The sequence below is a fragment of the Peromyscus californicus genome, unplaced genomic scaffold, assembly GCF_007827085.1.
Source record: "Peromyscus californicus insignis strain IS unplaced genomic scaffold, ASM782708v3 Scaffold_14__1_contigs__length_90479793_seg_2, whole genome shotgun sequence".
NCBI classification, from domain to species: Eukaryota; Metazoa; Chordata; class Mammalia; order Rodentia; family Cricetidae; genus Peromyscus; species Peromyscus californicus.
Window position 1 is genome coordinate 75,025,316 of NW_026294436.1, and position 17,595 is coordinate 75,042,910.

Consider the following 17,595-nt stretch of genomic DNA (forward strand, 5'->3'; position numbering starts at 1 on the left):
CTGTGCGTGAATGTAGCCCAATGACAAAGAGAGGCATGGGGAGCTAAAAAACGCAATATTGCCAAACAGACCATAAATCAATGGGCCTCTTGCTTCATTATACTGATGAACACTTTGAGTCTCAGAAACAGCAAAGGAACGGGGCCTTACGCTGGGTGAGGGTGTGCCCTTCAGCCCCACTTCCAACCTGCTGTCCACCGTCTCCTCCTCTCCTCTCCCCCTCTCTCCCCCTCTCCTATTTCAAGTGATCATTCCGTGGGACCACCTTCCCAGTCAGCCATGTGTGTACGTGTATTTAGGGATCATTTATTCAGTCTCTTAAAAGATCAATTTGGCTTGTCACCAGTGAGACTGGCACAGGAAGGAATGGAAAGCGTCTCTCCTCCTTCTTGCCACCCACTAAGAGTGTGTTGTGTAGAGCCTGTTTAAATGGCTTGGTGGCTTTGAGGCCAAAAGACAGCAACAGCGGCGAAGGCTTTTCAGTCGTGCGCCAGCTAGCCAAGCCATCGTTCATCTTTAAGTATCTATTTGGAGCAGAGGGAAGTGCTTCCAAACTCCACCTGTCTTCCTGCTCCTCTACAGAAAGGCTTCCAAACTTACTCATTCGGCAGGGTCTGGCTGGAAGCAGGAACAAGTTGGGTAAGGATAACTACAGTATGTGCCCAGGGGTATGGTGGTGGTAGGGTCTCTGGGGGAAGACACGCTTTCATTTTCAGTGTCCGAGAAGAAAGTGAGAAATTACGTGAAAAATTCCACAGAAGCACCCTCTTGCCTGTCACGTGTTGTTAGAGAAATGTCAAGCCCACAGGCTCTGTGACAGATATACCCAGTGACATGCCATGCCTGTTGCTACCATAGGAAGTGGCATTTACCAGCCCACTAGTGAATGAATCAAGTTCCTGGTTCTATTTATTTCTAAGTCTTCCAGCCCCCAACCTGAGCCCTTAGCAAGGGGCAAAACAGATTAGTCAGTCTTATTGGGAACTTGGACTCCGCCTACAGGTTGACTAACTAGTCACTGAGGGGCCTGTGAGGGGGCCCTGCTTTCCACAATGGAATTACTTCATGGTACCCACTGAGAAAGTGGGCCCCATGTGCCGGTGCCAGTTACCACATTTTCTTCTCACTTTATACCCATGTCACCCCACGTCCCCAGCCTCTGCCTCATCCTGTCCTCTGAGTTACACTTAAGAGGTGGCTGACCAAGGCAACACAGCCACACCTTGACTCTCCGGGCTCTAGAAATAGTGAGATTAACCTCTGAGTTATATGGGTTAGGCGCCAAGCTTGAATTCTTCACAGACTGGTAAAGTAGCTTTGGAAACTGACAGAGATCATTACCTTCCTTCCCCCACAGTTGAGGGGGAAACAGAAAAGCAATAAGATCTGACTTCATTGGTCCCGAAAGTCAGAAGTATGGGTATGATTTAAAAACTGGAAAGCAATGCCAAACCTCCTTTCCCTGCCCATAAAAAATTTTCTTTTGGAAGCCCTTCAAAGTAAAGGGAGAACAAAGCGTAGAGATATACACCATCACACCTGGAAAGATGGATTTCTTGTTGCCAATCTCATTAAACGAGAGACGCAGGAGTGAAAGATGCTGCCGGAATTGCACACCTTCTTCCACACACCTTTATAAACTCACGTGTAGAAATGACACATCCTAGGCTATGGAGCTGACTCCCCTCCCGTTAGTACAAACCCAAAGTGGCGTTGTTTCTTTCCCTCTTCAGCGTCTTCTTCCACATTCCCCTGGGTCATCTCAAACTCTCAACACCCTGAGTTTGGATGCTGTGCCAAGAGTCCTGGCTAGTGTGAAAGCTGATACAAAAGGCAGAGTAAGCTCTCCTGTCACTTAGAAGGTCCTGATTCTGAAGGCCAGGAAGGGCAGATTCCTGCAAGCCACTCCCTCCTGCCCAGTGACAGACCTTCCTCATCTGCCTTACTTCCCAGTAGGCTGGGAATGGGCAACCTCTCTGACCTGCAGAGCCAGAGTCAGGGACTGAAGGAGGTTGGTGCTAAGCAATGACAGAGTACCGTAACAGTAGGACACAGGCTGGAGGGTGGCACTAAGAGCCTCCCAAAAAACCAGCAGCAGGAGAGAGAAAAGAAGGAAGAAAATATCCTAGTACCAAAGGGGAAAGTCAGGGAGAATCCCCGCTCCCTGCTCACTGTCCATTGTATGGGCTCCACCCACTTGGAATAATCTAGAATCCATTCAAGCCTTGATCTCATTGTTCTGTTTGTAACTTGTCACTGCTAGTGCCCCCAGTAGGAAGTTAAGGCCATGAATCCCCGTGAAGGAACATCAGTAAACAGCCAACAGGTGCTATTTTATTACTGCTATATACAACCGGTGAGAAAGGTGTGTGTGTGGGGGTGTGTGTGTGTGTGCATATTTATGCCTGTGTTTGTGTGGAGACATGCGCACACGTGCATGTGGCAGTCAGAGGTTGGCATCTGATGCCTTGTTCTATCAGTCTCCATTTTATTTTTAAGACAAGGTCTCTCACTGCACTAAGCTCCAGAGAGCTGTCCGTCTCCCACTCCCCCCACCCGCCCCAGCTTTGACATGGGAGCTGGGGATTAGAACTCAGGTCCCTGTGCTTGTCTGGCAAACATTTTAACAACTGAGCCATCTTCCCATGCTTAGGAGAAATTTCAAAATGTAACCCATAAGACATTGGATGGTTTGAGCAACTAATAGAGGGATAGCCTACTCCTTTGTACTGACTGGATCTCTGAGCATCATAGAGTCATAACACTCATCTCTCTTCTATGTTGCATCTCTGTTTAAAATTCTGGAAAGAGACCAAGGGTCTATGTTTCCATCCTCCCCTCTAGCTTACACTGAAGCTGCTGGGTTATTTTAGTTGATGTTAAGAAGAGAAACTTCAATGCAAGAGTGAAGCTGTGTACACTATCATCTCAGGCATTCGGCAAGAGGTGCCGGGGCTACTTTTGGCTCGCAGCCACAGCCCACACTGGCAAAGTTACAGAGATAAGAACAGTGGCTTTTTAAGCATCTCACTTAAGCAGTGACCTCCATGCTCAAAGGCACAGAAAAGGAGGGACCCCTTATCTGAAGCGTTGTAAGTCAATGTGCCAGACTTAGAGGCTGTGTTAAAACTATTTAGTGGTGTGTGTGTGTGTGTGTGTGTGTGTGTGTGTGTGTGTGTATACATGAGTTTGTGTATAGAGTAGACAGGGCAGAGTCCATGTTGCCGAGTCTTGCTTCTCCACATTTCTGGAAAGAACCCATGTTTTGTTTCTTGTTTTTTTTGGTTTTGTTTATAAGTGAAGGAGGAACCAGCCTCAGAATAGTCCAATAACTTGCCCAAAGTCACATGAGAAGTGACAGGATTCCTGCCTAGGCCCCACTCTCCTTGCAGTGAAGCATTCTTAAAATAGACTGTGCAGATAAAGGCGAGGTGGCCTGGCTGGAGGTGGATATGATTCACAGAGAAAGAGCTATCAGATGGTAATCATAGGAAGGAGGCTTTGGGTGATGCTAAATGGAGCAGCTTGCCGGGTACCTCTTGATGCCAGTGTCCCCGGCTTGTGTCACTCTGCTCCTTGTGCTGGGAATGGGGGATTACATTTCAGCAGGTAGGTTTAAGTGCCCTGAAGATCCCAGTGTGCATTTGAAGGACCTGTCTCCTCTGGCACAAGTTCAGAAATTGTCTCATGAACACTGGGTTGTCTTTTCATGAAGACTGAGGCACCTGCCCAATGAGTATTTGTTATAATAGAATGTGATTAATCACTAGTGCACAGCAGTAGCTCCTGGTGCGGTCTTGGAAGAGAAGGAACAAGAAGTTAAGTTCTTACACAAGATTTCTTCAAATATCTAGCCACTGTCATGACTCTAGCTTTGGAAGACAACTTCTTTATTTTTTTTCAAGACAGGGTTTCTCTGTGTAACAGCTCTGGCTGTCCTGGCACTTGCTTTAGGCCAGGCAGGCCTCGAACTCATAGAGATTCACCTGTCTCTGCCTCCCGAGTGCTGGGATTACAGGCATGAGCCACCACCGCCCAGCCTGGAAGGCAACATTTGCTTGTATTCTGTCCACACAATCAACTAGTGCAATGACAATGGAGATTTTGAAAACATAGGTTTTAACATTGAGGGGGGGTGGGATGGCTCAGTGGATAAGGTCACTTGCTGCCCAGCTGGATGACCTGAGTTCTGTCTCTGGGATTCACATGCTGAAAGAAGACAAGACTCCCACGAGTTACCCTCTCATCTCTCCATATTCTCCACATCTCTCTCACACAATAAATAAGCAAATAAAAAGATAGTGAATTTGAATTCCAAGAATCCCTATTTTAATGTATTCAGCAGAAGAAAAACTTCATTTACAACATGTGTGGCAAGCAACATACTGGTCTGGGACAACAGAGATGCAATTGGCAGCTTGCAAGATAACCATTCACACTTTCAAGAAAAAACTTGGACTTCTCCTTTGTGAAGCTTGCATGCTCCGTTCTTTACAAGCTCATAACTTATCTGCATTGCCCAAAACAATGGGGAGCAGATCGGGGAAGGAATGAAGGAATGAACAAGCAGTGAGAATACTACAAGGGGCTCAGGTCTCCTCCCAGACAAAGCCAGGCCATAGCAGTTCCTCTTTCCCTTGACATAAAGATGTTTCTGGGCATCCCTGGGTACTTATCTATAGGAAGAAAACAAGAATACTAGTATAAGGTCCCTAAATTCCCACCCTCACAGTGGCACAGCATCTAGCCAAGAAGATGTAAGGAATGACCAGCTTTGTCAAGTCACAGCTGGTCTGGTCTACCCTCTTCCAAAGGTTGTCTACAGAAGTCTCACCACACCCCCACCTCCAGCTATTGTTGCCCAGGCCAGCAGGGCTCAGCAAATGTCTTTGTGAGCATTGAGAACTTGCTCTTGTGGACTCATGCAGTCATCCTGTCGATGAAAACTGTTTGTCGAGGCTCCACATCAGCTTATAAAGAAACACCTGACTCACAGAGACACATCTTTCATTGTTGCATGGATATAGTTTCCTGGGAATTGTCTGCATCACTTTGCACACGGCTAGAATGTGCTCATATGTAAGAGTAACACACAAGCTACTCATCCCTTCCAAAAGCAAACACAAATAAACACCATAGCAGGGTTGGTGAGATAGCTCATTGGGTCAGTACTCTTGCTACAATGCCTGAAGACTCCAGTTCGATTCCTGGGATCCACATGGTGGAGAGAGAGAGCCAACTCCCACAAGATGTCCTCTGAACTTGATGTCCACTCTACAGCTCAAGAATACCACCCCCCACACACATACACACATCCAAGGCTGCATATTTGTGTGCACATACTAAACAAATACATAAAAATGCAACTAAAAATTTTTAAGCAAAAAAGACACAAATGGATCTCTTTTGAAATATACTTAGTAAATTCTCATGCAACTTCTTCCCCTAAAGGAAATAAGTAAGGTGGAAATCACAGAGTCACTCACCCACCATTTCTAGACTTCTTAAGGAGCAACTTTTGCAGTTACTATTGCACACAGTATGTACACTTCAGCTCAGATGGTACCCCAGAACATAAATGAAACCATCCTATATTTGCCCTTTACTTTAGACTTTTTAGTTCCCTTTCCTGTGGCCAACTGGGTCTTCCTTGTACGCTGAGATGGGGGATGGGAATAGAATGGCTGTGGGTGAGCCATGTGATTCTCCCAATTGCCTGGCACACTACTGTGTACGCTTAAGTAAGATACCATCGCAAAAGCAGATTTAGAATCTTTCCCAAAGAGCACGAAAATAAATAATGAAAAAGGAGATGACCAAAGCCTGAAGACTGGCTCCTACCTCAAAATCATTTGCTTTGTTGTAGTGCATGTTGAGGGCTCGGTACAGCTCACAGTCTCTGGTGATGGACAGCTCTTCTGTGCTGGTGACCCCATCATTGATGGCTTGACGTGCATACTTCTCCATCTGAATATAGTAAAACTCACGGAAATTGCTGAACCACTTGATGAGCTGGGAGGTAATGCATCTGTTGAACTGTTAAATTTAAATGTTGAAAAAGGTGAGCATGCTGCTGCTCTTTTGTTAGTTGAGTTTGCTTAAATATCACAAACACTTTTAAGTTTCACTCTCTGATTTACCTGGGAAGATAGGTGTTAAGTTCCAGCAAAATGGCGGCAAGAGGAATGAACATTCTCAGAGTATTAGAAAGCGTACCAATGACAGAAACCACACCACTGCCCTCTACACTTCAAGTGGAGAACCCATATTCTAAGTCAGATTTTCCTGAGAGGGATCGTCTTTTATTTTATTTAAAGAAAAACCCACTGTTCTACCTTCAGTAGAGCGCATGCATCTGTCTACTGCATGGAAACACACTGGAGCCAAAGAGTATGTGTGTGTGTGTGTGTGTGTGTGTGTGTGTGTGTGTGTGTGTGTGTGTGCAAAAGAGAGAGAGAGAGAGAGAGAGAGAGAGAGAGAGAGAGAGAGGGAGAGTATGGATGTGTGTATAAGTGTATGTGAATTATGTGAGTATGTGTGTGAGAGTGTGAGTGTGTGCCCTGCTTTTCTATAAAACGGTAAGACTGGGTTTTGCATGGGTTTTGGTGCTATGTGACCCCATGGCCATCTTTCTGTAATCCATCCATTTTAGAGTTTGCCTACAGTATTTACTTCCAGTGTGGTCTGGGGAGACCCTGGTACCTGTTCCATGCTCTCTGCAACCAGCACTGGAAGGCCCGTGGCCCCTTCCCTTGATGGCCGTGCTGTCTGGGAGGCGTGGTTAAGACACAGGTCACAGATGGCAGAGACAGGACCTTTATTACTTTTTTTTTTTAATGCCACGTTACTATAGCATGATTGGGCTTTAAAAGTCTGTTTACCCAGGTTTCCCAACAACCTTTGAAATGAAGATGTCTTCCTGGATGGGCAAATGGTCCCATCCTTATTGACTGCTTTCCTTACGAAAAGGACAGGTGTGTCCTAACTTGCCAAGTCAAAACCAATAAATCCATCGCTTTCTGTCGGGCAGGCTGAAAGACACCCCTGCCTTTTGTCATCAGGGCCATTCCCTTCCCTGGGCCCCCAGAAAAAGGTATACATCCATCAAAAATCAACAAGGAACACTTATCAAATCGTGGCCCTGAGAATATCCAGGCTGCAACAGGATGACAGCTAAAGTGTGTATGGGCTGTAATTACTACAGAAAGTTGTTTCTCTACTAGCAAAGATAATAAGTGAATGAAAATTTATGATAGAGAATGGAAGTCACAAGGAAACAGAAGCGGGGGGCTGGTGTTCCTCCCAAAAGGCCATCTTGCATCCTAATTGCCGTGGAGTTGCAAGGGCCCTTACAGATAATTGACCAGAAAATGATTAAGTCATCAGCAAACCGCTTCTGCTTGCAAGAGTTCAAACATGTACTTAACCTGTCCAAGAATTATATTTTCACTCTGTGCGTCTGCTCTGTCTCCATTCAGCCTCGCGGGGAACCCGATTAGAAAGACAACTGAAGGACCCCCGTTATCTGATCTTCTGGTGGCCGATTTCAATAGAACTTAAACCCATTACGATTTGCTGAACTTGGACTTCTTTCCTTTTTATCTGAGCAGTAAAATACACTGTCCAAATTTCCAGACACTGAGATAAGGCCTACAGGCCCCCGTGACGGCTAACTGTTCCTTTTTAATTCTTTTAGAACAAGAAACAAAACATTACAAAATGATAGCGGGCTGTGCACTGGGGAATGAAAATTGCTTTGACATGGAGATTAGGCCTCTGCATTGTCACAAGACATTGTCTCATATGGACAAGAGTACTGTAGGGGGAAAAAGAGAGGGGCATTTTTTTTTTCTAGAATGGTCATGAATGACCTAATGGAGGTGGACAAAAAAGTAAGTACGCTTGCCATTATGTGCGAATGAGACAGAAAGGGAGATTTAAAGCATATTGTTGGAGGCTGGAAATACCAGAGAGCGAGAATGGGCAGAAACAACAGACTCCAAAAACGAGACAGGCAAAATGAGCAGTTGCCCAGAGCCCCAAGAGCCAGGCTTTCCCCTCCGCCAAAGGGAAATGAAATGTGCTCTGTTTTTCGTTCCGGGCTAAGAGCAAAATGCAAGCGGCCCGATCTCCAGATCTTCACGCGGAAGGAGGAAAAGTATTCAACTTTAAAAGAGTTAATTCCGCGCGCTCCGCGTAGTGCTTTATGAGCAAAGGATCAATTGTTCTATGAAGGCAAGCTCTGTAGTGCACTAATGTGTTACTGCAAAAGCTAATCGCTTCAATAAAGAGGCTGTGTTTCCAGAGTGTACGAGTCCCTGTGACTTTGATTAATACTTCCCACGGGACATCTCAGCCTCAATATGGGCTGGAGAAACTTCCTAAATATTCAATGAGCATGGTCAAAAGATGTATAAAACAAATCAACCTGACACCTTAATCCGGCTAGGCAGCAGTTGACTCAAGGGGTGGAGGGAACGAGATACATCATTTAACACTGCAGGCTTGAAAGGCTGTGAATGTCTGCTCCTCAAAGCTGAGATGACACCGAATCTGTTGTATTTAGTGGTCTAGGAGTTATTGGTGTGTACGTTAAAATCACCCAGTAGTGAACGGGAAGCCAGGGAGGCCCTTCCATCCTGGCATCTCTTGCACATTCATGAACCTGTTCTCAATGGGCCTGAAAACAGGATGAGCAGAGCCCCTTGCCTAAGTGTCCTTGGGAGGGTGGAGCTGGATTCTCTGAGGGAACACAGAACTTCAGATTCTCACTGGAGCAGTTAAACTAAGGTGTCCCAGGATCTGCCTCTTGTTTCCACCATTCCTACACATCTCTGAGTGCCTGTGATTCCCTTCTAACTCTCCTTCTCTGGGGTGACTGAGCACATCTATTGCCTTCCACAGAGGAAGCCAGGTGGGGCTGGTCGGCAGTGCTCCAGGCCTGGAGGGGGACGTGAAGTCATGTGCCTCACTCGGTCAGCTCACCTTCAGGAGCTCCAGGAAGGATGGACTCCATCCAACACCTGGTCTCCAGCTATGGCTATGACAGACATCTAGGTAACACTTACCTCGAGAAATTAAACAGTTTTTGCATAAACTGTTTCTCCTGGTTGTTTTTTATTGCAAAAACTAATGCATTGTAACTATTTGAAGTGGAAATGACTCAACAATTTGAAAAAGTATATTTTATTAGGGTTAGGACTTTTTTTTTTTTTTTTGATGAATGTGCCAAGCCAAGTGTTGCATGTCTTTTTCAAGATAGTGGCATTTCTGATGAAATTCTAGGGTCCCTTCCCCAATTTCTAGGGATCTCTCAATTCTGAAGTGGTTTCTTGAATCTTAACTGTAATAAAAATTTGCACTGTGTATCCATACATAGCACAGTATCTAGTTCTTAACTGTAATAAAAATTTGCACTGTGTATCCTTACATAGCACAGTATCTAGTTCTTTTAGCCTTAAAAAGAAACAGATATGACTGTATGTAGATGTGATACAGCATAATGAGCCTATGTTTGTACATAACAGAGAATCAACAGACTTGGAGTCACCCTAACTTTAGGGAAGTCTCAGGCTACTTGTCACTGTCCTCTGAAAGTTCTGAAGCACCTCATTTAAATTGCCTCCTGTGCACGTCATCCAAGCATCACTTTCATAAGCTCAAGGAATACAAATTCATTTATTACTAGCCAAATTGAAAGATGTAATTAGGAAAGTTAAAAATGTATAATTCATTCCAAAAAATGAAAGAGAAACGACCTTCCGTGGCTTTCCGCTGTGGGTCACACATGCTACTGTTTCCTTTCATTACAGAGGACAATTATTATTCAACTAAACTCGCACATACCTTAGCCGCCATTTCTCCTAGTGTGACTAAAGTATGGGCAGAATCTATAACTGAATATTAGTGCTTTTAAAAGTAAAACATTTACCCAGGTATTTTATTGTGGCTTGGACAGGGTAAGTAGTTACTTGTGCAGCTGGTTTACTAGGTGCGTCCTGCAGGGATGAGACATTTCTTTTTTTCAGATCTTAGTCCCTCAGCATTCATGCAAATAAACAGAACCTGGAACATTTTTAATATCTGTATCTACTCTTGAGGAGTGCTGTTTGGCTCAAAATAGCTTAGGTTCTTCCACCTGCCTATCCCACCCCCTCCCCCACCTCCTGCGGTAGGCTCATTTCGCTGCTGAGTGACCCTGTGTTCAAAAAGTTCTTCGGTCTATCTCTGGATGGAAGGTGCTATATAAAAATATATGAGGCAATGTCATAATGTTATAAAAATGCAACAGATCATTTCAGTAAGAGAGGAGAATCAGGAGGTAACAAGACTCATACATGTGTGCACACGGTGCACACAATTATAACCATCCTTGTCTCCTTTTTAGAACCAAAGAGAGGTTGGCCAGGTCCTAGAAGGCTTTCAGGCATATCCAACTGACAATCAAGGATATCTATGAATGTGCCCTAATTTATTTTAAAACATTATGAAAATTATTTTTGTGATGTGATGTGTGTGTGTGTGTGTGTGTGTTTGTGTGTGTGTGTGTGTTTATCACTACTGCTAAACTAAAACTCAGTTCCTGAGTATGAACTTTGAGAATGGCAATGTCCTGCCCCAATGTCAATTTTGGTCTCAATGGGCATGCCTGTGAGACCAAAACTGGCCAGTCCTCAACCACTTGTTCTAACCAATAAATCTATTGCAGAGTGCCATCCAGCAAATTCAAGTCCTTTTCCTGACCCCCTATGGCACCAGCTTTTTGTGTGCCTATGGTTCCTTCTTCAGCCTTGGGCTACCATCCCCACCTTGTCCAGTGGGTTGGTGCTGGATGAGGGGAAGAACACGCCTCCCACGTAAGCAACACAGCAAGAGAGAAGACGCTGAAGTTAATGCACAGTTCAGAAGCAAACAGGAAGAAAAACAAAACGTCTCCCAGAAGGCCAAGTTAAGCATTAGTGACAGAAACTAACAAACTAGCCTGCAGAAACACAGCTGTAGTCTCGACCTGGGTATGAGATGCAGACAAGCTGGGAGGGAGGGAGAGGGAGAAGAACAGGCCCATCGGTGGCTTGTGAGAGCATGGTTGAAGAAATCAGAACTTGTATACACTGAGGTAGGCAGGGGAAGGGCTTGGGGAGGGGGGAACCTCTCAACCCCCCAAACCAATCTCAGCTAATGTAATGTTTATCAATTCCTTGGATAATGACACTGTGTCATTATAATCACCAAGACCCAGTCTATGTTTTTTAAAAAGTTACAGATGATTAACACAACTTCAAGTTGATGCAAATAACTACTTCAAACCCACATACAACACCCATGCACACATGCACGTGCACACACACACACACACACACACACACACACACGCACGCACGCACACACGCGCATGCGCACGCACAGAGAAAACCAGGAGGTCCCAGTATTCTGTAGAACGAGGGGGGCTGCAGCTGTAGGCCGACAGCTTTCATATCCTCATTTGAATAATGTGTCCTGAATCTGTCACTTTATTCATCCCCCTTATGCTCAGTGTACTCTACATCAACAACAAATTAAGTTGTAAGTAAGAGACAATCATCACTTTTGTTTTTAAGCAGCTACTGCATAGAGAATTTCAGTGTTCACTCCTTTCAGCAGGGGCAGAGGAGGTGCTAAGAGTTAGCTTTCAGAGGCACAAATCGGAGAAACCAACGAGAACAGAAACAGTTTACTGTTTGCAGAGGGGGGTGATTTTTTTGTTTGTTTGTTGTTTGTTTTTCCCCCCTGGAACATCCAGGCATTACCAGTGGAGATTTCATCCAGGAAGCTACTAAAACATGCAAAGTCTCCTGGACTGCACTGGTACCACATGCGACTTGGGAAACACCCTTAGGTCTTAAGAGACAAGTGGTATCTTTGCCTCGCACCTTTAGATGACAGGACAAGTACGGCCAATCATTCACATCACAGGTGTAGCCATAAGACCCCACACGCATCTCCATGAACTCCTGAGAGTTCAGATCACTGTTGCACCCACAGACAATGAAAGATGGGTAATAAAAGCGGTCCCTACCTTTACATCAGAGAAGTAGGTCTTCAGCATGTTGGAGCTGGGGTAACGGGTGTAAAAGAACATGAGCTTTGCCTTTTTCAAGTGATTGGGCGACAACCCTTCCTGCATGTAGGATGCAACCAGTTAAGGCACAAACAAGGTTCAATGAAAGGGGCTATCCTTCCTGTCCCCATCCCCACACACACTCAGAGGTCTAGAGTCCCACAAGCAGTCCTGGGAAAGCTGGGTGGTCATCCATAGAGACTGTGGAATCCATCACTAACTGGCCACCTTGGGTTTAGAATGCTCACCACCTGTCTTGGATTGCCAAAGGGGATGGTTAGGATGCACAATTCAGTTGCAGATTCTTGGCTACTTCCTGATGAGGATGGCCAAGCCCTCCTCCCCCATTTGAAGTCCAGTATGCTATCCATACTGTTCACTTGTTGCTAAGGAGACAGACCAGCCTAAAGCCACGGCAGGAGTCTTACCTAGGAGCTGTGTTCTTTCTCTGCAGTTACCATTCTGTTTGCTTTTTTCTGTACACGCTGCAGTTTACCGCAGATCACCACACTGGCCTAGGTAAAGCTACACAGCTCTTTATTTTGAACGTGGTTATGCAAGCTCCATGTTCTCACCTGCAGCGCTGTCACAGTGAGGCTTCAGGACTCAGTTTCTTCCTATCTCATTTCGATTGTCTTTGAACTGTTTCTTTTAAAATAACAACTTGGGAGGGGCAGTCCGGCATGAGAGAACAAGAAGCGGGTGTTGCCTTTGTTAAGGCGACGGCTCAACACTAAATACAATTTGCCCATCCTGGATTTATAGTTAACTCCTTTGAGAATGGCACAGTAGTTGGGGGCTAACAAATCAATACATGTGGGTTAGCAGATCAATAAGTAGCCACTTACCCCAAATAAGAAGGCCTATTTATCTGGAAACATCATCACCTTTTAGATCTGTAAACAGTGGCAACGAAAACAGTTCCCAGGAGAATGGGAGGCTAACCATAACAATCCAGGCTGCCTGATTCTCTCTCAGATTCTTGGCAACTCCTCAGCAGGCTCCGAGCTGGGATGGCTCTGGTCACATCTGTGCCGCAGCCTGGCCCTGCCATTTCCTCAGCAAATTAATGGCTTTATAATTTATCAGAGATGAAGATGCACGTGGAGAAAATCAATGTGGTCCCCCACAAGGTCAATTAAGGGTCCTTCCTAGAGGCTCCTCTGAGGACTCTCTCTTAAAGGAGAGTGGGAAAAAAATAAAGATAGAAAACAGAAAATAAGGTGTCTGTGTGTGTGTGTGTGTGTGTGTGTGTGTGTGTGTGTGTGTGTGTGTCCCACACATAGTTAGCTACCTGGGAAAATTTCACACCTTAGGAAGAAAGGTCAGATAAACATAGACATTTGAGAAAGAGAACAGGTTCCTAGTGACCTCCATTAGGAACGGCACTGTGAACTGTAAGAATAGTGGGGAACCAGGAAGGATCTGAAGATTCATAATCAAATTAATATCGATAAGCTCTTGACTACTCCTGACCAAACACTCTGCCATGAATGTGTTCTCAGAACATCCTCCTGTACAGCCTATGCTGTTAAAGGAAAAAAAGAAGATCACCGTTGTGTTTAAATAAAAAAGTTAACTGTTGTGGCTTTGTGTGTGTGTGTGTGTGTGTGTGTGTGTGTGTGTGTGTGTGTGTGTGTGTTTAACTGAGAATAAACACTGAAGAAAGAAATTTTGATTTTTCTATGTGCAAGCCAAAGCAGCTTAACTGGACTTGTGTTTTTGTTTAAGGTCCTTAATGATTACAAAGACGATAATTTATGACTGACATACTTGTTGTGCCAAGGAAAAGCTGAAAGGCCCTCTAGTAACCTCCATTAGACTGATGGAGACGACGAAAGGAGCCGGGCACTTCAGGACCATCTGCCCAAATGGATAAGTGAAATCATAGTTGCAAGCTGTCTCTCAGCCTCATGATAAGAGTTTTAAGCGAGCCCAAACTTGGATGAATATCTTCGATCTGGGTTCTAATCTTTTCTTTCAGAGGGCTCTGCCTGTGATTCTAAGTCCCGAATCTTGTAGATTTGGTGTCATACAAAAGACAATCTGTTTGGTTGTGTGTCTAAGAGAGGCACAAAGATGCCCAAATACCCTGGGGCTTTCCATGCATCTAAATTTTGTTAAGATATTTTAGCTTTTTGTATTTAAAAAAATCCATTTTTTTAAAAAATCAGAATTTAGAAGCTTTTTATTTAATGAAGAAAATCATTATTCTGATTTGGATTGCTCAAGTTTTTGCTTAAAGATGTTTCTGGTTGGTAATACCTGGCACCATCTGCCCAAAGAGGACACAGAACCTGTCTCTGTCCCTCTGGATCTTTGTGTAATTAAGATGAAAATCTCATAAAATATATGTTTCTAATAAACTATTAAAAATAGCTAATGAAACATTTAAAAGCCAGCAGTTAGATAATCCTTTTTTTTCCCCTCCTCAAAATCAATCTGAACTGACCAATTGGTTAATTTCCCTTTTAAGTGCTTGTGCTGAAAGCGACTGCTCTTCCAAGAAAGCACTAGCTGTTTCCTGGATACTTACACACGCACAATGACTCACGATGGAATAGATTCAGTAAACATACAGCTGTACTGAACACGAGCTAAGCTCCATTCAAGGCCAGGGAAGAAAATGAGCACAAATAAATATTAAGGAGGTGAAGGGGTGGGGGAGGGGAGGGGGTGCAAACAAGCGCTGTCCCGGCAGCTCACACAGCTCGCCTCAATTCTCTGAGCCTCAGCTTTGTGAAGACAGATGACATTCAATTCTATGTGTAATGCAAAATAGACAATAACTGAAGAAACTTGAGACGGCTGCCAGGTGTAAAAAAAAAAAAAGAAAAGGAAAAAAGAAAAGATGATAAATCCATAAATTAATGAAAGACATCTGCTTGGCATATAAAGGATCAGGAAAGGAGAGGGGTACAGCTGGACCTGAGAGCCCAAACAACCTGAGAGTCTCAATGCGGTTTGTTTACCAAGCACAATATAACCTTACCTCAACAGCAGCCGCGGCAGGAACAGCTCAGGCAGCAAAAAGGCAAATGCAGGAAGAATAGGCCCTGAAGGCTACAGGAAGGAAAAAGAATTCCCCTAGCTCAACTCTGAGTTTCAAGCTGATTTCCACACGGGCAAGACGGTTATCCCATGTTCTAAACACTTTGAAACTCTGGAAAGAATTGTCCTTCTCTGATTTGCTGCTCTGAGGCTTTCCTAAGAAAATTCAATGGATGGAAGGAAAAGAGCTAAACTCTCATTTAGTGACGGCAATGGAGCAGGCTGTCCCTCTACCAGGAGGAGTCCGACATCAGCAGAGAGCTGTGGAGGTTGTTTGTTTGTTTGTTTGTCTGTTTTAATGACTCTCCCCCCACCCCCACCCAGATGGTTAGGTGCTTATAGCCATTCAAGATTTCATCTATGTGTTAAATTCCAAGGCCCTTCAAGGCCTCTAAAAATGTCAAAGATCACACTTCACACCTATCTCCCAGCATGAGGGATGCTGAGGCAGGAGGACTGTTGTGACCTCAAGGCCAGACTAGGCTACATAGTGAGACTTTCTCTCAACAAACCAAAAAGAACAAACACAAAAACAATCATTTTAAACTGGTGTTTCATGGCTGGACTTTGATTCGTGCCATGAAACAGTTTTCCCCTCTCGACCCTGAATATTCGTGAGACATCCTTCGCAAATGTCAATCCCAGAGAAAAGGCTGAGGACCTCCAGCTGCACATCTCTTAATGGTTCATCTGACAACCTTGGACTTGAGCTGGGTGGATGCAAATGTGAAAGGCACACACAAGGCTATTTTTCTTGAGATGCAAAGAAGATGTGAGACAAGGAACATCACAAAGAAAGACAATTGGCTAGTGATTCTTTGGGAATTTGAATAAAACTTAGTATTTGATTAAACGGATTCATTTGCAAAGATATTGAACACACTGTTTTATGCCCAAGACACAAGCTTTTTGACCAGGTGCACTGAGGTTCCATTTACCACAAACACAACCCTGACTTCCTTCCTTCTGGAGGGACTACAAGGCCGTGAGCCTAGTATTGCAAACATATATGACAAACGTGTTCACCGGAGACTGGGGCCACTTGAGAAGCCGGCATTCAGTACTGTTCTTTATCATGGCGACTTCCCTGAGAAACAGGAATGCCCTTTGGAGTAAGAAAGAAGTGTTCTTGAAGGGAGAGATTATGCAGCCCTGGAGTGATTGTTCAGTGGACAGGCTGTTCACCTAACATGTACAAGACCCTGGGTTCAATCCCTAGCATGCTGAGGGTCTAAAAACGGAAGTTATTCATGACAATTTAAAGAACTTTGAAAGCACAGTAATGGTTGGCGGTCCTCATGTACCATCCCAGCACATTTCTACTCATTGGATCAGTATTTCCCCACTAAGGCCTCGCAGTCTAAAAACTGAAGTAAAACATTACTTGCTGTGATTCCTCAAGATTTTATCAATCAAAGCTTGAGGTTTATTTATTTATTTATTTTGTCTAAAACAGAACAGATAGAACGGTTCTGTAGAGCAGTAGGAGTGTGTGTCAGGCCAGCCACACCCAGGGGATCAAGTGCTAAGTGGGAACCGGTTTCCTGCTGTGGCTTGCCTGTCCTTTTCCCAAGACCTGAGCTAGTAACAAGCTGGCCAGTCACAGGGACATGGAGTAGAGGAGAGCAGAAATCCAGAGGTTAGGAGGCCAAAATGTAAGAAACAAAATGGCTAATTACAAGAGGTCCAAGGCCATGGAGCCTGAAGGAAGGAAGCAACCCCAGACATAAAAACCTGTACTTCAGGCCCACATGGGTGTCTCCTGCCATCACTGTTCAGAAGAGGCTGTATACAGCAGGACACAGGAAAAGTCACCCTGGAGAAGAGACTCTTCCCCTTCAAATCCTCAAAATTCCTCAGGGGATTTAGAGAGAAGGACAGCACAGTGACCTTAGCAAATACTTAAAGCCAACCAAAGACTTTTCTCTCCCTAGAAGACCAAGTGAAAGAAAAAGGGGCATGATTACAATTGTCTGATCAGGATACTAAGTCCAAACTCAGAAAGCTGGTGTTCTCAGCAAGACGTTTCTGTGTACTTTCAGGATTCTGAAACTTAGCTTAACTGGTCACTAAGAGGAGCATGTTACTGTGGGGGCGGGGGGCAACAACCACTGCTACTTTCCTATTTGTTTTAAAATGTAGTTCTCTGAGGTGCAAGGAGTCTAGCCTTAGACATAAATCAGCTAACAAGATGGTGTTCTCGGCTAGGTTGACAACTGATCAAGCCATCCTATCTCCTTCCTTCCCCTTCCTCCTGCCCAGCAGCTCTGCACCGGTGGCTTTGAGCAAAATGCATTGCCAGCTGGTGATACAGAACGCAACCGACAGGCTTAACTTTCGGCGCACTGAATTTTAGCTTTTGAAAAACGGAGGTTGAACCAGCAAACAGGTTCAGACTCAGATCTAAGACCTCAGGGTCTTTGCCTGAGATGTTCTTGTCTTCATAG

The 17,595-nt window shown here is 44.6% G+C and overlaps 1 protein-coding gene across 1 annotated transcript in view; it reads right to left on the reverse strand.

Moving 5' to 3' along the window:
* Prox1 (prospero homeobox 1) overlaps nucleotides 1–17,595 on the reverse strand; it is a 52,875-nt gene that overhangs the window by 23,667 nt on the left and 11,613 nt on the right. The window contains exons 5-6 of the mRNA XM_052737989.1: nucleotides 12,056–12,161; nucleotides 5,842–6,036 (exon numbers count right to left, since the gene is read on the reverse strand). Of these exons, the coding sequence (XP_052593949.1) occupies nucleotides 5,842–6,036; nucleotides 12,056–12,161 (301 nt within the window). The remainder of the gene's footprint in view (nucleotides 1–5,841; nucleotides 6,037–12,055; nucleotides 12,162–17,595) is intronic.